Source organism: Eucalyptus grandis, chromosome 2 (genome assembly GCF_016545825.1).
Source record: "Eucalyptus grandis isolate ANBG69807.140 chromosome 2, ASM1654582v1, whole genome shotgun sequence".
Classification (NCBI taxonomy): Eukaryota; Viridiplantae; Streptophyta; class Magnoliopsida; order Myrtales; family Myrtaceae; genus Eucalyptus; species Eucalyptus grandis.
This window is the reverse complement of record NC_052613.1, coordinates 31172010-31198054: the sequence shown is the minus strand read 5'-3', so window position 1 is coordinate 31198054 and position 26045 is coordinate 31172010. Positions and strand designations below refer to the sequence as shown.

General features: G+C 40.3%; 4 protein-coding genes across 9 annotated transcripts; 1 reads left to right on the top strand and 3 right to left on the bottom strand.

The window, feature by feature from the left end:
- The first annotated feature begins 586 nt into the window (after positions 1-586).
- LOC104432331 (mitochondrial Rho GTPase 1) lies at positions 587-8281 on the top strand. 3 transcript variants are annotated; one of them, XM_010044787.3, is made up of 15 exons: positions 587-701; positions 1366-1588; positions 1711-1843; positions 2051-2200; positions 2286-2462; positions 2689-2940; positions 3711-3779; positions 3915-3970; positions 4289-4370; positions 4817-5028; positions 5118-5187; positions 5266-5378; positions 6702-6852; positions 7286-7472; positions 7909-8281. In XM_010044787.3, exons 2-15 carry the CDS (start codon positions 1371-1373, stop codon positions 7980-7982), a joined length of 1944 nt encoding a protein of 647 aa, XP_010043089.2. In that variant the 5' UTR covers positions 587-701; positions 1366-1370; the 3' UTR covers positions 7983-8281. The 3 variants fall into 3 exon arrangements, with proteins under 3 accessions (XP_010043089.2, XP_010043091.2, XP_010043090.2); XM_010044789.3 differs by lacking the exon at positions 587-701 and adding an exon at positions 725-764; XM_010044788.3 differs by lacking the exon at positions 587-701 and adding an exon at positions 1087-1106.
- A 433-nt stretch (positions 8282-8714) lies between these two features.
- Positions 8715-10921, bottom strand: LOC104432330 (cyclin-P3-1). 4 transcript variants are annotated; one of them, XM_039303912.1, is made up of 3 exons: positions 10825-10921; positions 9919-10328; positions 8715-9123 (listed from the first exon to the last, which is right to left on the bottom strand). In XM_039303912.1, the coding sequence occupies exons 2-3, from the start codon at positions 10317-10319 to the stop codon at positions 8850-8852; spliced, it is 675 nt and encodes a 224-aa protein (XP_039159846.1). In that variant the 5' UTR covers positions 10320-10328; positions 10825-10921; the 3' UTR covers positions 8715-8849. The 4 variants fall into 4 exon arrangements, with proteins under 4 accessions (XP_039159846.1, XP_018724083.1, XP_010043087.1 ...); XM_018868538.2 differs by lacking the exon at positions 10825-10921 and adding an exon at positions 10433-10731; XM_010044785.3 differs by lacking the exon at positions 10825-10921 and adding an exon at positions 10478-10730 and having other exon boundaries at positions 9919-10376.
- Positions 10922-11484: 563 nt separating this feature from the next.
- LOC104432329 (3-methyl-2-oxobutanoate hydroxymethyltransferase 1, mitochondrial) lies at positions 11485-14825 on the bottom strand. Its single transcript, XM_010044784.3, is given in 7 exon segments — positions 11485-12285; positions 12371-12638; positions 12726-12779; positions 13569-13715; positions 13820-13954; positions 13956-14027; positions 14366-14825. Coding segments are annotated over 6 exon segments (1095 nt in total). The 5' UTR covers positions 14792-14825; the 3' UTR covers positions 11485-12285; positions 12371-12377.
- A 1430-nt stretch (positions 14826-16255) lies between these two features.
- Positions 16256-19932, bottom strand: LOC104435145 (cytochrome P450 CYP749A22-like). The gene is made up of 5 exons (XM_039306982.1): positions 19758-19932; positions 19361-19467; positions 18870-19102; positions 17171-17549; positions 16256-16687 (listed from the first exon to the last, which is right to left on the bottom strand). The coding sequence occupies exons 1-5, from the start codon at positions 19930-19932 to the stop codon at positions 16256-16258; spliced, it is 1326 nt and encodes a 441-aa protein (XP_039162916.1).
- Positions 19933-26045: the final 6113 nt, after the last annotated feature.

Here is a 26045-nt window from a genome sequence, read left to right as displayed (position 1 = left end):
CAATGGGAATCCCTAGATCATTAAGGGGCTAATTCAATAAAACCCTCTAACTTTAGGATTAGTCCCAATTTTGTTGGAACTTTTTTTTTTTCTTTTGGTTCTAAAGATAACTTCTCAACTTTCACTTTTAGTCCCTAAATCTGCCAGTGCCAAAAAATTGCTACTTGTTTTTTAAAATTATCAACATTAGAAGGCTGTTGTTGTTCTATACAAACGTGAAGTCCTTAATGAAGACATAATAAACCTCTAACAAGTCCTAATATTCATAATTTTGAAGAAACCTAGTAGCGGTTCTTGAAAACGTGGAGAGAAAGTTGGTGGTCTTCAGGCAGAAAAAAATGCTTGGCGCAGAATTGGACTAAACCCAAAATTGAGGGGTTTTTCATGGAATTAAGCCATCGTCGAGAGCATCAAACCTGCCCGAAATTGCTGGCGATTTCCTTTTTGTTATGTTCTTCCAAAAATGCACGAATATATGGAAAGCGAGGAAAAAAACAATACTTTCTGCCCACGGAAAAAAAGGGAGAGAGAGAGAGGAAAAAAAAAAAAAGAAAGAAAGAAAGAAAAAAAAAAAAAAAAAAGAGGGTGGATCATTTTGCCCTGAGTCGCCACCTTCTGACTTTCCAACTCCAAAGCCGAAACAGCCGAAAGACCGAAGCCTCCATAGCCATCATCAACTCCGTCCTCTTCTAGGGTTTTAGGTGGGTCTTTCTCTCTCTCTCTCTCTCTCTCTAACCCTCTCTCTGCAACCAGTCGATCGGGAGGTCTCGCTCTCTTTCGCTCTAGCTCTCGCGTATCTGTATTGGGTTGTCTTTCTTTTTCATTCTTCTTTCGCCGTTCTTCCCGTATTCCCCCTCGTTTTCCGTCCGTTTGCTGCGTGTGTGCAGATAGATTATCGTTGCTTTCCGAGATTCATTGCCCCTTCTTCCGCTCGCTCGCTCGCTTTCTTTATCTTCTTTTGCCGTGAATTCGACTGCCCGTGTCGGGGAATGTCGCCCGCCGGCGGAAAATCAATGTGGGTCGCGGGGAAAAACGCAGTGGGAATTTGATCGAGCACGTGGGCTGCTGCTGTTTGTGCTCTTGGTCAGAACGTTTTTATTTTTTTGGTAATTTGAGCTGCCCATTTTTGGGTAGATCTCCATGTCCATGGAATCAGCTGCCCTTTTACGTGTTCTGAAGTATACGGATGTTAGATTCCTTTTTCCGCATTGTTTTCTTGATGATTTGGCGTGTTCGCTTGATTGGCAAGAGCTTCATATCGCTGCGTTTGATTTTTCCCTTCTTGGGGACGACTGATTTTGTGACGTTTTGGATGTGGGGCTGATGGTTTTGGGGGATTTGGTGGGGTGGGGGATGGTGTTGCAGATTTGATGGCAAGGGCTGCTGCCGGAGCTGTTCCATCTGCTGGTAAAGCTGGGGTTCGGATTGTGGTGGTCGGCGACCGTGGCACCGGGAAGTCGAGCTTGATCTGCACTGCGGCCACTGATGTTTTCCCGGCAAATGTCCCTCCGGTGTTGCCCCCCACGCGTTTGCCCGAAGACTTCTATCCCGATCGTGTGCCGCTTACGATTATCGACACCTCTTCAAGGTACTCTGTCTAAGCAATTCTGCTTAGCTATCATAGACATCAGCAAGATTGTACTATGTATGTTTCTAACTGGGGTTGTGTTAGCTTATTCGATATTTGTTTTTGGATGAATATGAAATCAGAGTGGAGGACAGTGGGAAATTGGGTGAAGAGCTGAGGCGGGCTGATGCTGTGGTTCTTACGTATGCATGTGATCAGCCTGCTACTCTTGATCGATTGAGTACCTTTTGGCTTCCAGAACTTCGTCGATTAGAGGTTAGGTATTGTAAATTGGTTGTCCCTTTGTTTCTTGATTCCCTCCAATCCACGAGAAAGAATTGCAACTTCATTTGGAAACTATTACTCTTGATTGCTGAAGTGAAGGGATAACAAGTTTATTTTGATAGGCAAAGCCTTGTGAACTAGTCTCCATTCTGGTGTTGAGAGTCACTGAGCAGAAATCTATTAACATATCATCTTCAGGTAAAAGTCCCGGTTATAGTGGTGGGTTGCAAACTAGATTTGAGAGATGAGCATCAGCAAATTAGCTTGGACCATGTGATGACACCAATAATGCAGCAATTTCGGGAGATCGAAACTTGTATCGAGTGTTCAGCTTACAAACAAATTCAGGTTTTGGTTAAATGATCAGCTCTCTTGTGTTCGTTATAGTGATCTAGTAATATTCTCTCTTTGTTGAGCATTTTTCTCCCTGCAGATCCCAGAGGTTTTCTACTATGCACAAAAGGCTGTCCTTCATCCTACCGGCCCACTATTTGATCAGGAGACACAAACTCTAAAGCCTCGCTGTGTCAGAGCCCTGAAGCGCATTTTCATTCTCTGCGATCAAGATAGGGATGGTGCCCTCAGCGATGCAGAGCTAAATGATTTTCAGGTATCCTTTTGTGCTTTCAATAGGATATCTTTTTGCTAGAACTTGTTGTACATCTGATACTGTTTTTTTCCTTTTGTGGGAGGTTATGAATTTTGATTGATACAATTATAAGTGCCAAGCAATTCTGATAGCTCACTGGATATTTTAAGAAATTTTTGGCAAGCTTATCTCCTGTTATGTACTCTTTGGCACGTGTTCATATAACCTCAGTTTGTGTATTTGACAGGTCAAATGTTTTAACGCGCCTCTACAGCCTTCTGAAATAGTGGGAGTCAAGAGGGTTGTTCAAGAGAAGTTGTCCGAAGGAGTCAATGAACATGGGCTGACATTGACAGGATTCCTGTTTCTCCATGCTCTGTTCATTGAGAAAGGACGTCTGGAGACAACTTGGACCGTCCTAAGGAAGTTTGGTTATGACAATGATATCAAACTAGCAGAGAATCTTATTCCATCTTCATTTAAAAAAAGTCCTGATCAGGTACCTATATGCTGGACATAAATAGTAAAGGAGTTACTGTTAGTTTTTTGGTTTTTGCCTGGAGCAATATGTTGACGGCTTCTTATTTCATGACTTTGTCTTGGTGACAATTTTCTTTTTCATTACTTTAGCCAAAATAAAAGGCTATTTTAATTTGCTTGAAGGTACAACTGTTTCGTCCTAGTGTCATGAATGTGATGTGTTGTAGTATCATAGTCAAATGAGAATTTGGACCACCTTGAATCACAAAAACCGGTTGATGTCTTGAAAGGTCTTCCGATATTTTTTAGCTACTTAATTTGTCACATTATGCGAAGTAACTTATCATGCTGGGGCAATGAATGCTGCATACTTGTAAATGTGCATACAATTATATGGTCACTGTCAATATTTAAATGGTGCTACTTGACTTAGTCTGTCTTGATCTGGAAGTTGGCAGTTGGCTGATCATCCTGCTTACCTTTCTTCCTTGGAAATTGTAATAAAGTCTTCCTTTACATTTCTGTTGCTCCTGAGGAGCTAGCGGGATGATCGCATGTTTGCACTGAGTTGAAGAAAATACCATATGTATGTCAAATGGTCAAATTTTAAATGTGTAAAGCTACCTGGAAGTTGTGCCTCTCTTCTGCTACAAACAGTTACTAATTTTTTGTCTTTAACTGGCATTACATTCAGGTCAATATAGTCTTTGGTACTGAATGTTTAATTATTTCTACTGATGGTGTTTTACATAGCATGAAAGTTTTTACTTAGTTTGGTTCTCTGTGTAGAGCGTGGAGCTGACAAATGAAGCTATTGAGTATCTCAGGGGGATATTTGAGTTATTTGACATGGATGAAGTATGTCCAATCTCGTTTCAATTCCCAACTACCCACTTTAGTTGAAGCTTTAATCTAACAATTTGACCTATGTTGCTGGTCACAGTCTAGTCCTGAAGTTCTGAGAATCCTGACTTTCAGTATATTACTTTACAGGATGGGGCTCTACGACCTCTTGAAATCGAGGATCTCTTCTCCACTGCACCAGAATGGTAATCCTGTTTCTGTTAGAAACTCGTGCTGTTCTTAAGCTGCTTCTCTGCTTTCTCTATAATGAGTGGCTTCTTATTGTAGATCAGTTCAAACTAGTTATTTGTGCATCCACATTACTCCCCTAGATGGTTATGGGATTAAGGGAATATGTTAGGTGAAATTACTTTGGATATGAATATGCAATTACAATAAGTGCATATTTTATTTGAAAATACGGGTGTAAACATGGGCAATGTATATGCTGTATACACTTTACCACTAAGTTGTTTGTATGAGATTCTAATTGTATAGAACTAAGACCTGCTTTCTACATTCAGTCCGTGGAATGAAGCTCCATACAAAGATGCTGCAGAAAAAACTGCATTGGAGGGACTAACGCTGGATGGATTTTTGTCTCAGGTATGAGCATTTACCTAGCCTTCTAATTTTATGTTCTATGATCTGAAAGTACAGAAGTATTGCCCTTTGCCTTCTTTAAGTTGATATGAGGGATCTAGTTGTACCCCTCTTTTTCTGTGTTTCTGTTTGTGGAAGGTTCAGAATTGTAATGTTTATAACAATTTCAATGCTGGATGAAGTTATGTAATATTCTTTTGCTTCTTGTTTCATCATTTTAACTTATTAGAAGTCCTGTGACTCGTCATGCTTGGAAGGTCTTGTAAGAATGGCCGGATGCTATTTTTCACCATTTTATCTGCTTGCTTTTGTTTGCATTTTATATTTGATTATGCTATGATTTGAATATAAATTGCCATTTGAAACTTTTGATGAGTAGCATGATTTTTTCCTTCCAGGTATATGGAAGTCTAAAGTGATTTTTAAGTAGTCTTTTTGTGTCGATGCAGTGGGCTCTGATGACACTGTTAGACCCAGCTCGGACCCTGGAGAATCTCATCTACATTGGATATCCTGGTGATCCTTCATCCGCTATCCGTGTCACTAAGACAAGAAAAAATAATCGAAAGAAGCAACAATCCGACAGAAATGTTTTCCAATGTTTAGTTTTTGGGCCTAAAAAGGCTGGAAAGTCAGCGTTACTGAATTCTTTTCTGGGGAGGTTTGCCTTCTATTAATCTCTTCTGAGTTCTGTAACATTGTGAACTATTCAGTTCATCTAGTCTTCATAATGGCGTACTGTTGATGCAGACCCTTCTCTGAAAGCTGCTCTTCATCAACTGATGAGCGTTATGCTGTTAACGTTGTTGACCAACCTGGGGTAAGTTGAATGGCATTTTCACTATGATTTGTTACTTTGTTGCATGGTTCCTCGGACATAAACTCACAAGTTACGCAGGGAGTCAAGAAAACCCTTGTGTTGCGAGAAATTCCAGAAGATGGAGTGAAAAAAATGCTGATCAACAAGGAGGCTTTGGCTGCCTGTGACATAGCCGTTTTTGTTCATGACAGGTTATTATAACTTCTTGTCATTGCTGTGCGCATTGGTAGAGAAATGTCAGATGATGCCTTATGCATAATAAATTGTCAGCCTTCTCCACACTATGCAAGCTGCACTTCTCTATTTTAGAAGTTGAATATCAAGTCAGGTTTGTCATATATACCTTTCATGTAGAAACGATGGAAGATGAATAAAATCGATAGTTGACTTCTGTTTACATGTCAAAGAAAAAAATAAAAATAATGGAGTAAGTTCACCACTAAATATAATAGTAGAATAGGCAGCCAGTGCACGAAGCTCTTGCTACGTGTGGGGTTTGGGGATGGGGTGGACTACTTTGGGTCTAATGAACGCAGCTTTACCTTGTGTTTTGGCAAGAGGCTGTTGCCAGGACGTGAACCCACACCTCCAGTCACAAGGTGAAAACTTTACTGCTGCACCAATGCTCAATAGTGACAGAAGTCAAATGAAAGCAAAAATAGATGGAACTAGGATTAATGTGGAGTTCTATGAGTTATGAGAGGACTAAGGCTATAATTGGCCCCTTCGTCTTCTCAATCCTCAAGCTATTAGTATACTGTGAACCATTGCTGGCGTCACCATCATATGTTGGTTTGTTTGCAATCTAACCCACTTATCTTTTTAACTTGTAATGGTAACGCATTGTGTTGAAGAATATCAAGTAGAATTGGAAATATGTTAGTAGGTTATTAATTAAGGCAATTAGGTTTCTGTGAGTGTCTCTTGTTCACCATTAGTTTGGCACTTGTGTCCTCTTTTTTTAACTCCCACTAAGTAAACATTTGTCATCTCCCCCACTTACCCCTTCTCTCTCTCTCTATCCTAAAACATCTGCAGATTGTTCTCTTCAATGTCAATGTGACAATTTTCAAAATTATTTGTCTTCAAGTTGGTAAAGGGTGAGACTTGTTTAGCTGAGTCATTCCTAGGTTTATTTGGGTTTCTTTTGTCTCAGCATTGTGAACTTGTCTTCTTGTTGGGTCGTTATTCTTGTTATCACATTGAAGACCCTCTTCCCTGAAGGGAAAAAGTAATTCTGAAATCCTTGCCATTTCATACGGTATGGTTGTTTGCTAATCTTGACAAGAAAATGTATATGGTCCTGCACTTCACTAGCTGTATTGTTTGATGAATTGTGGATTGAGATGCAATGACAACTATGCTTAGAGTCTATTATTAACTCCATGTAAGCAACCAAGTTTATATTGCTCGCATTTCATCACTTTTGAACTTAAGTTTGTCCAATGCATGAATATGCCTCTTGCCATTAGAATTGTCAGTGCACTGAAAGTGGTATCTTCCTTGGTTTTCAGTTCTGATGAGTCCTCTTGGAAGAGAGCGACTGAATTACTTGTGGAAGTTGCCAGTCATGGTGAAATTACTGGTTTTGAGGTGCCTTGCCTTATTGTTGCGGCTAAGGATGATCTAGATCCATTTCCCATGGCTATACAAGACTCTACCAGGGTATAAATTTTTCCCAATAAGCATATGCTTTCAAAAAAGTTAAGGATGTATTATCCAAGAAGTTGTCCTGTGCTTTCTTTTTGCAATGGGATCAAGCGATGGGGTTGGAAGTGCTCACCATCCTGTGCCTTCTATAGTATTCTTTTGGTTAAGTCAGCCACATAACATGTGCTTGATTTTTTTTTTCCCTGCCAAGATTATCACTTTATTTGGCATTACAAGAACATCTTCAGATGAATCTTAATCTTGCTCTTCTTCTCAATAATTCTCCAAGAAAGAGAGAAATGCTCAGAGAAAGAGAAAGTGCAGATTGTGGCCCTGCTTCATTATTCCAAATTGTCCGTTAATTTAAAATTTATACTTCTACCTTGCTTTTTGCGGATGTTCGGTTAACATTCTCTTCAATCTTATTCTTCTGTCTTTGCTTATATAGGTTAGTCAGGATATGGGAATAGAGGCTCCTATTCCTATCAGCACAAAACTGGGTGATTTTAGTAATATATTCAGAAGGATTGTGAACGCTGCAGAGCATCCTCACTTGAGCATTCCAGAAACAGAAGCTGGGAGAAGCCGCAAGCAGTATCATAGACTTGTCAATCGCTCTCTTATGTTTGTTTCAGGTAAGTTGGTTCACCAAGGATCCTTAATTGTCTATCAGTGGTCTGTGACTGGTTGTAATTTTGATTCTTGGTTTATGGGGTATGTGGAATTTAGAAAGGCTTATTCAGAATTAGACCACTTTATTTTCACAATACATTCTCATATTTAAGCAAGGTAAAATTGCCATACACAGTGCCATTGCTGAGAAATGTTCTCATTTGAGTATTTTTTTTTTTTTTTATCTTATTGTTTCAGTGAAAATTGGGTATGCTAGAGTTCTTAAAACAGTTAAAATTGAAATGACGGTGGCTTATTCTGGTTAATTTAGATGATTGGGTATTCATACCTAAAGATTTTCCGCAAAGTGGTGACAGAATAACTGATATTTTGATCTGTTAATGAAAGATTTTTGGCTAAAAGTTTGATAATGTGGAATTGATTCATCAATTTTGACAGTTGGCGCTGCTGTAGCTATTGTTGGGCTGGCTGCTTACCGTGTCTACTCTGCAAGGAAGAACGCCTCCAGTTGATGATAAAGCCTCGTTTATTATATGGCCTTTATAGCTGTTTGATCTTGACGCTGCTTGGCAAAGCTTTATTTGGTACCTGCTTTACTGGGGTTTTTGAGGTTGCAGGGTTCTCTCTTTGTTGCTGTTTTAAGTTCTCCTCATCTGTACTTCTGTTACAGTCATTTCCTGGTAGGTTTTGGTAGGCTAGGGTTTATGGAGTATAATGTTAATACATGTTAATTGAAATGAGGTGCTTTGCAGCACCTGTGCAATTTAAAGTTTTGCTAGAAATTTCAGAGAGAGCTTGTTTCGAATTATTACGTTGATTTTCTCATTCTCAATTTTGCTTTTGCTAGTAAAATCAAAGTGATGACTCGGAGGCTGCCTAATTCAGCTTGCCGAGGAATTTATCTCAAAACCATTTGCTCTACTTGTTCCTAATCTTTTCAGAAACTCTACCTGATGCAACATCATAGGTCAAGCCTGTGCATGTTGCCGTCCTCAAATCTCAGGTGCTAGGCGGCTGATTCATCTATGAAAATTGCGACCTAGTGGCAGGTTTGTCTAATCTATTCTTTTTCGGAGGATCTTGAAGCAAACGGTAGATGCCGTACTAACCTAGTTTCATATAGTAATTTGTGGAAAATCAGGCTATTTGTAGGACTAGAAAGACCCTGGACAAAACGTGGTCATATTATTTTTGCGACACCGCATTTTGTCTGGCACTAAAGAATTTTCTCAAACGAAATTGGGATAGACCTTGTAAAGCAAGAGACTTTTATAAAGTTCGACGACTTAAGACATTGCGACGGAACAAAGTTAGAAGGAAAGAAATGAGCAAAGTGCCCTTCCTGGCCAGGCATCATAAAATGAAAGAAACATTTTGACTCAAATGGCTCTGCAACTGAGCCCTGCATTGGCGGATGTGCATTTATCACTGTCTTTCTTGAGCCACCCTTCTCTGATTCCGCAACACTTGATCGAGCGATCAATCTGGTATTTGCTGCTGCCTTCTGTCTGCAACTGTGAACGATATATCTCTAACTCCTCTGGCGATACGCAGAGTCGGAAGTCGAGTTTGAAGAGAAAGTTGACCTCCATCCTGTTCATTTCCGCATTGCTTATTCCTCCCACTTTAGCAAAATAAGAATTGTTGGCACCCCTGCACGTTGTGAATCGGGCATGAACGTAAGAAATCTTGAACTAGGCTCGGAGATGGTAATATCATAGAACGAAGATCAGTCAATGGCATTTGGTAACGAGCCTCTAATCGGTAAAAGGTCCTTGAAAAGCTTGCATCTAATCATTAATTTTGACTCCAGTTTCAAATTTAAGCATCATGACATTTGCGGAAGTACGGAAATCACAAAAAATAGCCAAATTCGAACTCGATCAGACATGTCTCAAAATATTTTCAATGAGCATCACTCAACCGAGCTCGGTTGTTCTGCATTTAATAGATGAAAGGAGACCTAAGAAGATCAAATTAAATACAACTTGTGGATGAAGGTTCCAAGTAAACCTGCAAGAGTTGCAAGTATCTGCAGCCAAGAGCAATGACTTTCTATTACGCTTGCCGACATACGGAGCCGAGGAGAGCATTGCGGTCGATGGTGACGAGGATGTTGGGGAAAGGGTATGAAGTACTACTATGCGGACACAAAGCATCATCCTCCAAAGAGAAATCGATGCTTGCATTCGAATACAGGTGGTTCAAACTTCTTAATCCAACCAGACCCGACAGTTCACTAAATTGGACGTTTCTGTATCTGCCCTAACAGGTCTAACTGATCATCAAATTCAAACTAGTATTGCGACTACTAATCGGGAGTCGATCGATGCATATACGTCAAGCTCTGCGTGCGCACTTCTGCTATCAAGAGAAAAAAGAAAATGAGAGAAGAATAGCGTGCGGTGTCATGGAAGACGAGTTTATGCAGGGGGCGAAGGCACTTACGCGTTGTCTATGAACTTGGAAGCGACCACCACGCTAGTTATCAAGAGCCTGTGGATGTTAAGTGAAGTGAGACAGCCGGCTGTTCTTTCAAGGAACCGGTTGATGTAGATGTATGCTACGACGAAACAGGACATGCTGCAGCTCGTGTACTTGCAAATGCGCTCGAGGTACTGCCGAACGCTCATGGTGGGCGCCCTTGACCCGTGGAAGATGGTAACGCCTTCCTTTCGCTTCGAGGGCTTCGATAATTTCTCGTTTCTCCGTATAGACTTCTCCAGAGCAGAAGCCATATCGAACAAAATCTGGGGTGTTCCCGAATCATCGTTGCTGGACTTATCCAATCCCAGAGAGGCGTAAGTATCTCGATCAGCACCGACACCATCTAGTTTCGATGTTTCCATAGCTAAGCACTTCGATGAATGGAAACAGAAAACAGACAGCATCAGATGATCAGTCAACTGTTAAAACCCAAGAACAAGATGAGCAAGTAATGATGCAAAGTTGAAGCTGAAACCCTAGTCTAGCAGAAGCTGACAAACGCTGGAAGAAATCATCTTACAGTCTTTCAAGTTGACTAGAACTTGTGTGACCTTGGAGATCAAGAGGAATCACGAAGTGTACACGCTGAGGAATATTATAGAACATAATGTGGAAGTTGATGTGACTCTCGGTTTGTTCCTTTTCCAAGTGGGAGCGAACAGAACGCTTTCTAAATTAACAGGGAATATCTAGTACACACAAATTCACTGTTCTCTTCAATAAACTAATGCAAGCGAACGCAGAACTTCAGACCCATTTGTACCTCTTGGGAAAAAAAAAAAAAACTAAGATGCGCATTAAACTAGCCGAAAAAAAAGAATCAAAGATGCTATCAAGCATGCATAATGTCTTATCATATACACATACACATGATCTTGGCTTAAATGTCTTATTCAGGGAGCAAGGGATCCAAATTAAAGAACCTGCAGTCGGTCCAAGCGCAGAGTAAGGTACTCTTGAAGAAGAATATAATAGTAAAGATGTCAAAAAGAAAAAAAGAAAAAAAAGTGAAATAAAAGAATGGCATAATATCTAGTCAAACTCAGGAGCAACTGGGGAGAAAAGAACATAGCTTTTCTTTCATGGACCGCCACGAAATGATGCATATTCCAACAATGATGAGGGATATCAACATGGCATGTAAAAAGTCCGATCTTCCCTTTTCATGGTCGGCAATTCCCCCATCTTGTGTCCGCCGAATCAACAGAGCACATCATGACTTGGATAAATAAATAGGAAAAAAGATCAAGAAAACTATTAATTGAATCAAAACAGGGGAATAATCAGAGTTAGGATCGCCCGCCTGAATCTAAACTTGCGTCTTACCGACTTTTCCATCCTAAAAAGAAACAGAAATAAAACGTTAAAAAAGCCGTTTGCTCTTATTAATTCCACAGTATCCTGTTTTAGTGCACGCCAATCTGTTGGCGCAATTTACGCAGGTCACTGCAAGCAGTCTTTGGTTCCACTTTATGATGTGACAATCCATTAATTAGCACTAGCTTTTGATTTGAGTGATGGATGAACTGGCAATAAACATGATCTCCCAGAGAAAATCTAATTGTTTATTACAAGAGAGTGAGAACAAAATGGTCACTTCCTTCCTTTATCCAGTTACAAGGTTGAACTGGCACCAAACACGATGAACATCAATCTAGCCCACCATTTCAATATACCAAAGAACGACAACCAGGAAGCAAAACCAAAGGTCCTTTAGTCACCGCCCAAAGGGTCACTTCCTATATTCAGTCACTTCCATGAAACCTGAAGAATCAACTGGCTTGTAGATAAGATTCTTCCACAATTTGCCTCAAGGTTGACATAGCTGGTCCAAGGCCACTGAACTGGGCTCAGCAGCCACATGAAGCCTGGTGACAGACCGGCCCGTCAAATTGGCCTGCCCAAGCCTTAAGGGTTTACGTATAGAAACGAAGAAAGTAGACATAGGCAGACATTCTCACAACCCGCCAAAAACTATACTTCCTTGAATGCAAATTAGGAATGTACTGTTTTGGACGTAGGAGGCTCATCCAACAGCTGGTTCCTAGGCTATCCCACCTCGTCGGACTGTGCTTTGGGTTATGGCCGGAGCAATCACCTTCCCAGCAACAACAGAAGTCCTTATCACAATGTAGTAGTCACTGGAGTCTTCTTTTGGGCCAGAATGGTGGAGTAATTATTCACCAGATGGCATTCCAAACGGAATTAAAAAAGAAAAGGAAAGAACAACAGAAAAATGAACTATTCTGAGAAGATGTGGGTTATTTCTTCACTTCTAATGACTGCTGATGCGGGAACTACTATTTTTGAACTCCTAGGTGCGGGCACCTGAAACAACATTTCAAACTGATAAGAAGTCCAAGTTTGCAGAATCTTTGTCCCAATTATGAAGAAGCAGAGCAAGAAAAGGCACCATTCATTTATTTTGTGGCATTCTCTCCATCGTTAGATTTAGATTCATGACTCCTTTCAACTACAGCAGCAGCTGCTGATGCTGCCTTCTCCAACCCCATATTCTGTAACTCTTTAAGGAATCCATTAACATCAGCAGGACTAATTTCATAGGGGCTATGGGCAGGACCAGGAAACGAGCCACTTGTCACTTCTTCCTTGTATTCGAGAAGAGCTTTGTTGATAACATCCCCAACTTGGGCATACTGTTTACAGAATTTTGGCGTGACCTGTGGAAGTGGGGGTTCCTTTGCTTGAGTAAAATCAAAAGATGCTGAAAATGGAGATGAAGCACAGTTATAATAAAAGAAACAGACCTTGGCATGATGAGGGTGTTGGAGCATTCCAAGCAGATCATGGTATACTAGAACCTGCATCAGAGATGGAAAATTAGCCCAAATGCTCATTCTTTAGAGTCTACTACCATTCTGAATGAAGCTGCTACATGGCCAGTCAGAAAATCAAAGCAGCTGAAGATAATTATAGCTGTCAGGTACATGGGTGATGGAGATAGGCAATACAATAAAAAATTTGGCCTAAACAGATTTGGTCATTCATTGCAGTTAGAGAAAGAAAGACTGCACCAATTGTTGCTAAACATCACAGCAACTCTTCCCCCAATCAATTTCCCTTAGGTTTTCAACTTTATTTATTTCTAGTGGGGAGTAGGATCGACAAGAGTGAGAAAAATTTGTCCCTTAAAACCACACAAATACACTTAACTCGATAGATAATACTCTCTGATGTCTCCATGTAAATTAATGCGGTTCTATTAGAAGAGGTTTCCTAGAGCCAAAAAATCCAGGCTTCAAATTAAGTTGACGCGTTTGTACTTGTTGAAGTGTGTGCTACCATAAACAAACTACAAGATACTCTTACTTGAGAAAATTGACTAGGACAATCAACATAGATGGAGAGTGAATTATAAATGAAACCCACAATCCAATGAAATTTAAGCAGAATCCCCTGCCACATTCATGTAATCACTTTCAAAAAAACCTTTATCTTACGGCTGGTAAAATGAATTTTCGATAGGCCAACCGAAATGTTCAATAGAATAGTTAATGCAATGTCTTTTGACCCAAAAAAAAAAAAAATTTTGATATTTCACCTGATGCGTGCTTAAAACCCTGATCAAACCAATGAAACAAAGAACTAACCTGACCACTGCAAAATGGTCCGGCTCCAATTCCAATAGTAGGAATTTTAAGAGCTGAAGTAGCTGCTGCAGCCACTGGTGCTGGTACACATTCCAAAACAACAGAATAGCACCCCGCTTCCTGCAAAGCTAATGCAGTCTCCACAACCTATAAGAAGACAAAGCCAATTTAATTTCAACGCACACAAACACCAACGTCTCTGGGAACAACTTCATGATGTTCTTCAATATGGGAATGGATGAGAAACGTACCTTGACGGCACTAGAGATATTCTTCCCCTGAGGCCTAAATCCACCAAGAACACTAATTGCCTGAGGGGTTAGCCCCACATGCCCCATTACCGCAATTCCAGCTTCCACTATCGACTTCGCAGCAGTAATTCTCGAATGGCGATCCTCCTTCCAACTTAATCGCATCCATTCCTCCTTCCTTCAGCACCCGAACCGCCGTATCAACAGCCTGTCAATTACGAAAACAACACAACTTACCAACCACGCACCTTTCACTCCCACAAATCAGCATGTAGCAATTTCGCAAGACGTGTCACCAAAACAAGTAAAAAAAGGACTTCTCTATATACTGACTACCAATACAGAGACATTTGAGAACAAATCAGCACGCTTAAATCCTCTGGCCCCTGAGGATAAAAGATCATACATTTCTTACTCAAAAGGGCTTTACAAAAGAAGGGAAGCATTTACGCAAACACCATAGCGACACCCAAAACTAACTTTTTATCTTCATCAACTTCTCCAAACAAGACATACGCGAAAGGACGTCACATCAGATGCCACTACCTGATTCGAGCTCGACTCGTAGCTTCCGAAAGGCAAGTCCCCGACGAGCATGGGCCTCTTGGCGCCGCGGGCGACGGCGCGGCAGTGGACGAGCATCTCGTCGAGGGAGATGGGGAGGGTGGTGTCGTGGCCGTGGACCACCATGGCGGCGGAGTCGCCGACGAGGCAGACGTCGACGCCGGCCATGTCGAGGTGGACGGCGGAGGGGTAGTCGTAGGCGGTGACGACGGTGATGGGCTCGCCCCGGCGGTGCTTCTGCCGGAGGCTGGTGAGGGTCACGCGCCGCGCCGGCGACTGGGAGCTGGGCCCGCCGTAGACGCTGTTCTCGGGGACGTTGCTCATGCAGCGGAGGAGGGCGGCGGGCAGCTTGGACAGCGCGGAGGCCATGGAGGATCGTCTGGAGATGATGGCGTTGAGCGCAGCCATTTACATGAACCCCAGAGAGAGAGAGAGAGAGAGAGATTTTTGCTTCTGGTACGTCAGCAGCAGAGAGGCTATCTTTTATAGCATCCGCTGGACCCGCCGCCGCTTAGTCAAACATTCTAGGACATCATATGGATTCTATATTCCTGGCTATCATATAAAAAATATTCATCAAACCTTGTGTGTGTGTATATATTAAATTATTATATATAATGATTTTCTTATCTGTGAATGACATGTTGACTGTCAAGCATGATGCTAAGAATATCAAAGGGCTTAAAAGGGAGTTGAGTAGAGCTTTTGCACCGAAAGATCTAGGATCAGCTAGACAAATCCTATGCATGAGAGTTACTCGTGACATGAAGAACATGAAACTTTGGCTATCCCAAGAAAAGCACATTGAAAAGGTGTTGGAAATATTTACCATGAGTACATGTAAACTAGTAAATACTCTGCTTGCAGGTCATTTCAAGTTGAGTAATGGAGAGAATCCTGCAAGTGGGGAAGAGAAGAAATAGATGATGAAAATTCCTTATGTATCGGCTGTGAGTAGTTTGATACATGACATGGTTTGTACAGGGTTAGATATTGCTCATGAAATTGGTATTGTGAGCAAGTTTGTCTCAAATCCAAGTAAAGAGCATTGGACATATGTGAAAATGGATGTTGAGGTATCTTGGATAGAGGCACTTCCAAATTTTGCTTATGTTATGCAAATGGGAAGCCCGAGTTGAGTGCTTACTTAGATGTAGATTATGTTGGTAACGTTGATTCTCAAAAATTCTCATCAAGTTATTTGATGACTTTTGCAAAAGGAGCAGTTTGTGGCAATTAAAATTGCAAAATATCCGTTGTTTTGTAAACAACTAATTATCAAAAAGAAGTAAAAAACTTTGGTGAATACAGAAATTTCGTATAAGAATTGTGATTGAAGCAAATGAAGTTTGTTATGTATTGTGATAGCATGAGTGCTATTTATCCTGATGAAACCGATGTTGCATTCAAGATCAAAGCATATTGATGTGAAGTATCGTTGGATTCTAGAGAAATTAGAAGAGAATAATTGAGAAAGTCCATACCAACGACAAATGGATCCGATATGATGACCTAAACAAGATGACCTAAACAACCTTGCCCAGGTGGAACTTGACTTTGTAGAAACAAAGTGGGCATGATGAAACTTCCCACATGAGGTGGAGGGAGAGGTTTGTTGGCTGGGTCTAGGTCTTGGGCTTATTTCACTTCAAAAGTTAGTTCAAAAAGCGAGATTTTCTCTCGTACTTATAAATGGATCACCATTTCCTTCCACAAATGATTTGATATAACCTCAACAAAGAAAAACAGTCATTATTATATTGTGAAGCTAGCAGAAGGCAAGCTAGTTAACAACTTTACACGCATGATAATCTTGCATTATTGAACATTAATTACTCCTCTTTAATCTAATTGAGCACGTACGTACTCACCCTAGAGGGGATGAAGGATCACTTTCAGTCCATGTTGAGGGCGTATCGTGAGGATCTGGGATGGCAAGTGGACGTAGTCCGGGGACACAGTAAAGCTGTAGTGCCGCAGAATCATCGCGAGGATGATCTTCACCTCGGTCGTCGTGAAATTTGAGCCCACGCAGTTTCGCGGTCCCAAGCCGAAAGGGAGGAACGCGGCGGCGGCATCGTTGCTCACGGCTCCAGCGACCCCTTCCCTGAACCTCTCCGGCTTGAAGAGATGCACGTCGTCGCCCCAGATTCGAGGGCTGTGGTGAATCGTCAGGATCGGTATTTGGAGGGCGATGCCCTGAGGAAGAACAAGATCTCCCAATGTGACCTGCCTTACGACCTTTCTAATGGTGTTAACGACTGGAGGATATAGTCGAAGCGACTCGTTAATGATCATGCCTACCTGAAAAAGATTCGAAAGAATGTGACGTGAAGGTTAACCAAGTCTAGATAGATGAGGGTGTATGAACGATTAACAAAGCATGAAAAAAGTAATGATTAATATTACAAAAAAACTCTAACTGGTATAAATTAATTTTGTGATAGATCTACATCAAATTAATTTTTTGACCGCCAAAAATCTCAAATTTGTATATTTGTGTTAAATTTACTTTCTATTAATTTTTGTTAAATTATATTCATACTAAGAAAAATTGTAATCTTATGAGCCTATGATAAACAAATGGTACACCTATCAACTATCGCATGTAATTCAAATCGCCAATTTGACGGTAAGATTTTATGAAGACTAATGGATAGTAAGGGCATCATAAGTATATTGGTTTGATTTGATGGAAAATTAATGGTTTGAAATAAATTTATCACAATTGTACCAATTTATAAATTTTTATGATATTAACCCAAAAAATAAACCACATTAACATACCGTCTTAAGTTTCATAATTCCTTCATGGTTGGGATCTTCATTGCCAAATACATCAGTTACCTCCTTTCTTGCTTCCTCTTGCCAATCCTTGTGAATTGCAAGGAGGAAGATCGTCCAAGTGAGGATGGACGTCGTTGTTTCTTGTCCCGACAAATGGAACGTCCTGCACTCGTCCATAAGATCATCGATCGTGATTCTCTTGCTTTTGTCTGGATCATGGTAGGCCTTCAGAAGAGACCCTAAGTAGTCATTCCCGTAGTCATCCATTTCTCCCACGTTTACCTTCTTTTCTCGCTTCTCGATTATCCCTAACAACGCATCGCATATCGCCTTCTCAAGTCTCTCGGACTTGATATCATCGCTCGTTTTCCATATCTTTCTATAGAATAAGGTTAAAAGAAAACACGATTCAACTTTTGAACCACACCAAAATTAGCATTGAAGTTCTGTTAGAGAGAATATAATAATAAATTTGGTCAATAGCTAAAATAGTAGTCACCATCTATGTAGCATTGACACAGATACGAGACACATGACACGACATGATACGCCGATATGTCATTCTAAAAAAATAGAGTATATAATTAATTTTCACTAAAAACATTAATCCAATATTTGTCAATATCATCCATTATTTTAATTTGACAAATTCAACTACATTTCATTGCAATGATCCATAAAACTTGAAGGGAAAAAAAAACAATTCACATTCCACTATTAAATTTAGGGATATGTGCACTACAAGTCATAAAACTTGTAGTGAAAGTGTAATTGAGTCCTAAAACTTGTCGTGAAAGTGTAATTAAATTCTAAAACTTATCAAATTAATGCAATTGAGTCCTTTTGTTAACACCGTCAATTTGTTTAATGGAAAATTCTAAGGTAGTATTTTTAAATTAATTTATTTATCCTATGTGGCATTTTTTATTACTTTTTTCTTTAAATCTTATTTAGAGAATAGTAAAAGAAACTTTTAAAAAAGCTAAAATAATTCTAAAAAAATGGGAAAAAAAGGAGGCAGGCCGTGGCTGCTTGGCTAGGCAGGCCGTCGTTGTCGTTGCTACCACCGTCGGAGGAGGCCGACGGCTTAGGAGTGGTGGGGGACGGCTTGCAGTTAGGGAGGGGCGACCCTTGCTGGCCCAGGCGAGGCTCGAGGTGAGGCTCACCTAGATTTGGGGGACGCCTCAACTTGGGCTAGCAAGGCTCACCCATATCTAGGCAACTCAGCCCTCGCTTGTGGCTGGCGAGCCTCCCCAGTCCTAGGCAAGCCTCGGCGACCCTCGCTAGGCCTAAGCGAGGGTGCGGTGTCACCCTCCGACGATAGTAGTGGCAACGACGCTCGTCCTAGGTGTGGGAATCATGTGTTGGAATTCCGAACTCGCATGTCAGGGAGAGTTGATCATGTGATGGATTTTTCGACACTCGTTGACCACATGTCAGACACGTGTTGGAGTGTCGGACATGACACGAAGGTTCTTGAAGAGTATTAGTGCTTCTTAGATCACCATTGATACATGACAAAGAGGAAGCATACTATGGCTAAACTATATCTCATTTTGAATGCAAAATATTTTAGAAAAAATAATGTCATCTTGAAAAGCTATTGTCCTTTATAATGGAAACAATTTGTCATGAAATTTTTTCAAGTGAAAAAGAGTTTTATTGAAGTATAATATTCACAAGAAACAAGAAGTTCTACCTGATTCTGGGAAGTCTTAATTTGAAAAGATTTATGGATACAACAATAGTCAGCTCACTCAACATTTGGAAAATCTCCCTCCCTTCTATGTAGCTGCTTCCGAATGCTGTCCTGGAAATCACATCCGACGTGATCATCGCGAACTCTTCAAACAGCTCGACCTCTTTGGCTTCTAACTTCTGCCATCTATCGAGCAGCGCGTGAACACTATCTACCATTGCTGGAATCATGCCCTGCATATTCACGATTTAGGGTACTGTAGCAACAGTTCTCATGCATGTTCTAATCTTTGCATGGCTTAGAACATACATACTCAATTCTTGCTATGCATATATCACAAAAACTTGTGTATCAGTACAATGTAACAAGCTTTCGTCTTATGTCTATCATTTGGCGTTTTATAAAATCATGATGTATCTAAACCCAGATTGATAGAAAACCCAAGTTCGTGCTGTATGGCGGGACTTCTGAGGAGCACGATAGAAAACTACCTTCAAGCTTTCGCCATGGAAAGCAAGATGCGCCAACCTACGTTGCCTTGCCCATTTTTTGCCTTCGGTCGCCACAAGCCCGTCACCTAAAATCTTCTTGATGTCTCCTGGAAATTATAGCTTAACATAGGTTTTATCTCTGTTGTTAAGTACTTCTTTGACTAGCTCGGTGTCTGAGATAATTAGGAAAGCTTGAGGACCATACCAATGCAGGTAAATCCCCCCTACGTACCGTTTGAAGGCATAGTGTTAGCAAGAGCTTGAATATAAAACAATTGAAATACAATGAAGTTACTCTAGATGGCTCTACATGACTTATGACCAAGTGTGTGTTAATTCTATATTATATATTCATCAATAGATGAGCTAGATATTATAAAAGTAGGACCTAAATTACCATATAGTTTATTCCACTTGTGAATGTGAGGCTCAACGATGGGTAAAATCTCATGAGAAACATTCGTCATGGGCTCGTTCATCTTCATCATGACATCCTTCTTCAACTTGGATATTTCCTTGGTGCAGCCATGGATGAACTTGCAGGGAGGGCCTTTGATCCCTTGTGAAGCCATTGTCCTCTGTACCCGAATCGGTCTCCACCATAGCTTTTGGAGCAATTTGGTAAGAATTGAGGAGAGAAACAAAACCAAAATGCTCAACAAGAAACCCAACAAATCCATGGCTAATTGGGCTTATTTCCAAAGTTGAGAGGCCGAAAAGAAAAAATTCTTTTGGGTGGATACGAAATCGAAAGTGCCCATTTTATAGCCACTTTATTGCGTGAAACCTTGGCTTTCGTATTTGTTTAAAATTTGAAATTGCAACACCTCCCCATTTATTTTATTTCATTTCATTTCGGTCCGTTGACTTTGGTGGCTTGACCGGAGAGAGACGTAATGGAGGTGGTTACTCCAAGATCATCCTTTGGTTGACTCAACTTGCCACCCCATTGGGAGAATTCAAACTTAATATGGGGATAAGTATACTATCAGTGCCATAAATTGTGTACGGTGCTCATTTTAGTGCCAAAAGTTTCTATCGGATTACTTAAGTGCCAAAAAGTTTGAAAAACGATCATTTTAATGCCAACTTTGATTTGGTTGGCCGGAAATCAGACGCGGTACTTTTTTTTATTAATTTTTGAAGTGATGTAGCTCGCCGGAAAGTATAGTCAGCATTTAAACAATAAAATGACGCCGTTTGATGTGTCTCTCCCATTTCAAAACTCTAAATCTCCAGCTAGTCGCCGTCCTCAACGGCCCTAGCGCTTGGCGGTTGCGGCTTCAACCCCGACCTTGACCCCGATGACAGCAGCTTGGCGGCCAAGTCGAAGGCCATGATCTCGGTCGGTGCTTGGGGAGGCCGCCGATGAGCGCGCCGCCCCCAATCTCTCCCTCTCCATCTCTGATCTCCCTGACGAGTGCTTGGCCTGCATCTTCCAATACCTAGGCTTTGGTGACCCGGGCTGGTGCTCCCTCGTGTGCCGCCACTGACTCGCGATCAAAAGCCAGAGCCGCCAGAGGCTCACCCTCCACGCCCACTTGGAGCCGCTGGATGCGGTCTCGGCTCGAAGAATTTGAGGGCGTTGAAGTTGGTGAAATTGTACCGAGATTGGGATATGGTGCTACTACGATGGAGGCCGAGCGACGGCGGCCGGCGTTAGGCAAGGATCGGACCAAAAAACCCTAATTTCAATCCCTTAATAATAATAATAATAAAAACCCAAATCAGTTGTGCGACGTTGTTGTCTTGAGGCCATCCACTTAGGACAGCAAAACGACGTTGTTTTCTTAAGGCCTTGTCGATTTTTTATTTTATTTTATTTAGAAAAACTACATAATCATTTTGGCCAAAATCTCTCGCTGGTGGCACCAAAGTGATCATTTTTCCTCCGATTTGCACTTAAGTGATCTGACGGAAACTTTTGGCACCAAAGTGAGTGCTGTACACAACTTATGGCACTGATAGTGTACTTCTCCCCTTAATATTGGGATGGAAAAGTAAAGTATACATTTGAAGATTTTTTTTCTTTTTTTCCAAGTACTAGGTGTTTAGGCTTTTTCGAGCATTGTAACAATGTTAGTTAAACGTAAAAGTTTCAAGATCTTAGCAACTTAAGTATATTTTTAGCAGATATCAAAGTGTGAAAGTACAGCAGTACTTGAGTAATGAACTAGTTTCTTCAGAGATTTGTGACAAAATTGATGAAATCGTATTACCCTACTAATAAAAATGGGAATAAGTGCATTAGAAGTCGTAAAATTTGTCACGAAAATGTAATGATGTCTTAGAAATTTCAAAAAATATAATTAAATCCTAAAATTTGTCATGTAGGTGCGATCAAGTTTTAAAATTTTCAAAAAAGGCTATTAATGAAACGATTTGATTTGACTAATTTGACAAGTTTTAGGACTTAATTGCACATTTTGAAAGTTTTAAGACTCGGTTGCACTTTCGTGATAAGTTTTAGAATTGACTTGTATTTTTGTAAATTTTAGAATTAAATTACACTTTGTTAACAAGTTTTAGGACTCTTAATACACTTATCTCATAAACATAAAAGCTTCAATAGTAAAGTTAGATCTTTTGCACATTTTTATGAAATTGGTTGCCATTATCAACGCTACAAGGTATAAATTTTCATATATTGTCAACTCCATTCATTATTCGGAGATCCAGCACAAAAGGAGGACTCGCCAAAACTCCAGTCTTTTTCTCCTCGAAAATTGCATTTTTGCATGTTGTATTCCAATAATTCACATGGGCAGTGCTGGTGCGAGATGTTCGGACATGAGCCTAATATTGAAATTTTGTCTGAGTGTCCTTTCATTTAGTCCATTTCACGGGAGAATAGATAAAGTTTGCATGTGCAAGTCCATTTTTTAAAGCTATAATATTATCAATTGTGAAAACAAGCGATTGACATTAAATAAACAGAGCAAGATTATGCATAAGATACCCGAGTTATGTTGTTTGGTCGATATGATGTACGTCCATAGGAAGAATAGCTCAGGACACCATTATAAATCTAACGACACAACAAATATTACAACAACACTCGAATTGCTTAAATACTTTGAGTGCTTCTTAGTTCCCAATTATACTCAATAACTCACATGGTGTTTAGCTTCGCAATTTCTCACGATTTGATCTCTTAATCTCACAAACAAATTCACAAATCTTACCGCAAGATTTAATCAACTTCAACCCTCTCAGATTGTTATACGGAGTAATTCACGAAGAAGTCGTCTTTTGGATACTCTTCGCAAAAAAAAAAAAAAAAAAAAAAAAAAAAACTCACTTTTTTTTTATAGAAATATTTGGATAAAAATTAGGAAATTTATTCAAATTAGGATACTCACTTAAACAAGGAGACTCCCTATTTGAGTCATTCACCGTCTCAAACTCGAGAATATCTTCAACAATCTTCACCTTGGCTTGATATTTGAGACAACTCTATCACTTTGCTAGAAATCCAAACTTCACTATCACTCTCCCATAACCCTTCATGGGCTCATTTGCCACAAACATCTTTCTAGTCTAAGCTGCACTTGAATTTCGCCACACTGTGGATCTCATCATAACACGAACTCCACCTGCACCTTTAACTTCTCCACAAGGAAATGCTTACCTCAGAGCAATGAAAGCATTTGTAATGTTAATTAGATTTTCACATTAACAACCCAAATATGATTTATAATTAACAAGCAATTCACTAAATATTTTTAGGGTTTTCATTTAGCTAACGAAAATCATGCTTAACATGACATAAAACATCATTTATCTAAATGTCCTAATCCTAACAACAATTAAAAACATTATTCTAGCAGGACAAACGAATTCATGGAACCATTCTAATATGATGATGTACAAAGCATGTGTACTCTAATGTGACATTCAATTTTTGAGTGCCGGACACCCTAAGTACCAAAACTTAGTATGAATGGATATTTAAGTGCCAAAACTTTCAAAAAATACACTTAAATGTCAAAATTAAAGAAGCAATCATCTTACGGTCTCTTAAGTTGACCAGAACTTGTGTGACCTTGGAGATCAAGAGTGACAGAAGTGTGCACGCTGAGGAATATTATAGAACATAATGTGGAAGTTGATGTGACTCTTGCTTTGTTTCTTTTCCAAGTGGGAGAGAACAGAACACTTTCGAAATGAACAGGGAATATCTAGTGCAAACAAATTCGCTGTTCTCTTCAGTAAACTAATACAAGCGAATGCAGAACATCTAGACCCATTTGTACCTCTTGGGTAAAAAACAAAAAACTAAGATGCTCATCAAACTAGCCGAAAGAAAAGAATCAAGATGCTATCAAGCATGCAATGATGTGTTATCATATATACATAGATAGGACCTTGGATTTAAATGTCTTATTCAGGGTGTCAGAGATCCATATTAAAGAACCTGAAGTATGTCCAAGCCTAGAGTAAGGTACTCCTAAAGAAGAATATAATAGTAAGGATGTAAAAAAGAAAAAGAAAAAGAAGTTGAATAAAAAAATGGTATAATAGCTAGTCAAACTCAGGAACAATTGGGGGGAAAAGAACATAGCCTTTCGTTCATGGAATGCCACGAAATGATGCATATTCCAACAATGATGAGCGATATCAATACGCATGTAAAAAAGTCCGATCTCTCCTTTTCACGGTCGGCAATTCCTCCATCTGTGTCCACCGAAACAACAGAGCAAATCATGACTTGTATAAATAATTAGAAAAAAGATCAAGAAAACAATTCATTGAAGCAAAACTGGGTTAAAATCAAATTTGGATCGACTTTTCCATCATAAAAGGAAATAGAAATAAAATGTGAAAAAGGCCGTTTGCTCTTAGTAATTTCACAGTATCTTGTTTTCGTGCACCCCAATCAGTTGGCGCAATTTGCACAGGTCACAGCATGCAGGATTTGGTTCCACTTTATGCTGTGATAATCCAATAGTCAGCACAAGCTTTTGATTTGAGTGATGGATGAACTGACAATAAACAGATTGAGATCTCCCACAGAAAATCTAATTGTTTATTACAAGAGAGTCGGAACAAAATGGTCCCGCCTTTTCTTTATCCAGTTACTAGGAAAATTGTCCAAAAAATCATAAACCTATTGTACTTTTGTCAATTCAGTCTTAAACTTTTTAACTTTGCCAATTGAGTTCTAAACTTTTTCACTTCTTGCTAATTCAGTCCATCTAGTCAATTTTAGCTGGAAAATGTTGTCGTGGACACCAGCGGTGCCATGTAGGACAGCCGATTTGGCAGCGTGGACAATTTTCATAATATTTTAATATTTTAATATTTTTTATTTTTGATTTTTCTGTTTTTCCTTCTTCTTTTTTCTTTTATTTTCTTTTTTTTTTTTTGGCGGCGATTTGGGTGAGGCGCCCTGGCACAGGCGAGGCTCCCCTCACAGGGGCTCGTCCTGCCCGGCTTGGGTGAGGCCGGCCTCGCTAGATCTAGTGAGGAGTTGGTGAGGGGAGCCCTCGCCTAGTCGAGCGTTGGCCTCGCTCGGACCAGATCTAGCAAGGCCGACTCTCGCCCCTTGTTGGGCGACGGTGATGACTTGCGAGAATCTGTCCGTACTTCTCCGATGTTCTTGGCTCTCCTTTTCCCTGTCATCTTCTTCTTCTTTCATCGTTTGTGATTGGCGTCATTGCAAGTCGTCGCCGTCGCCCGGCTGGGGGTGAGGGCCGGCCTCGCCATATCGGGTGCAGGTGAGGCCGTGCTCGGCGGGTGAGGGCGAGCCCTGCGAGGGCTCTCCTTGCCCAACCATGCCTCGCTTGTGGGCTGTGGCGGGCGAGGCTAGCCGGCTAGCTATGGCCGATGGTTGGCCATCGCTTGTGGCTGGTGGCCGGCCACCGGAAAAGGCCAAGAAAGCCAAAAAAAAAAAAAAAGAAATAAAAAAAGAAATAAAAAAGAAATAAAAAAAGAAAAGAAAAAAAGGGGAAAAACAGAAAAAAAAAAATATTATTAAAAATTGTTCACGTCAATGTTGACAGTCTTATATGGCACCGTTTGGCGTCCACGTCAGCATTTTCCGGCCAAAATTGGCCGGATGGACTGAATCGGTAAGAAGTGAAAAGGTTTATGACTCAATTGGCAAAGTTAAAAAGTTTATGATTGAATTAGCAAAAGTGCAATAGGTTTAGGACTCTTTAGACAATTTTCCCATTACTAGGTTGAACTGGCATCAAACGAGATGAATATCAATCTAGCCCAACATTTCATTATACCAAAGAACAATCATGAAGCAAAACCAAAGGTCTTTTAGGGCACGTTTGATAACGCTTCTATTCCCAGGAACAATTTCTAATAAGAAATAATTCTTTTTGATTATGTTATCAGGAATAATTTTTAAGTATTTTAAGCCGTTTGATAACTGTCCAAAATTTCAATTCCCAGAATAGAATTGCGTTTGGTATCGTGTTCAAAATTTATACTCCAAATCATTTTCTTTTAATTTTTAAATAGTTTTATTACCTTTTTCCTTTTTTTTTTGCCTTCTTTTCTTTTTCCCTTTCTTTCTCCTATTCTTCTTCTTCAAGTGGCCGATCGTTGGTAGGCAGGTTGGCGACCGGCCGCACGAGGGCCGACGACCTCGGCCGAGTTTCGCCGGTGGTCAAGGGAGGTCCGCCGAGTCGAGCCTGGTCTGGTGAGGTTGAGGAGGCTGGGCTTTCCT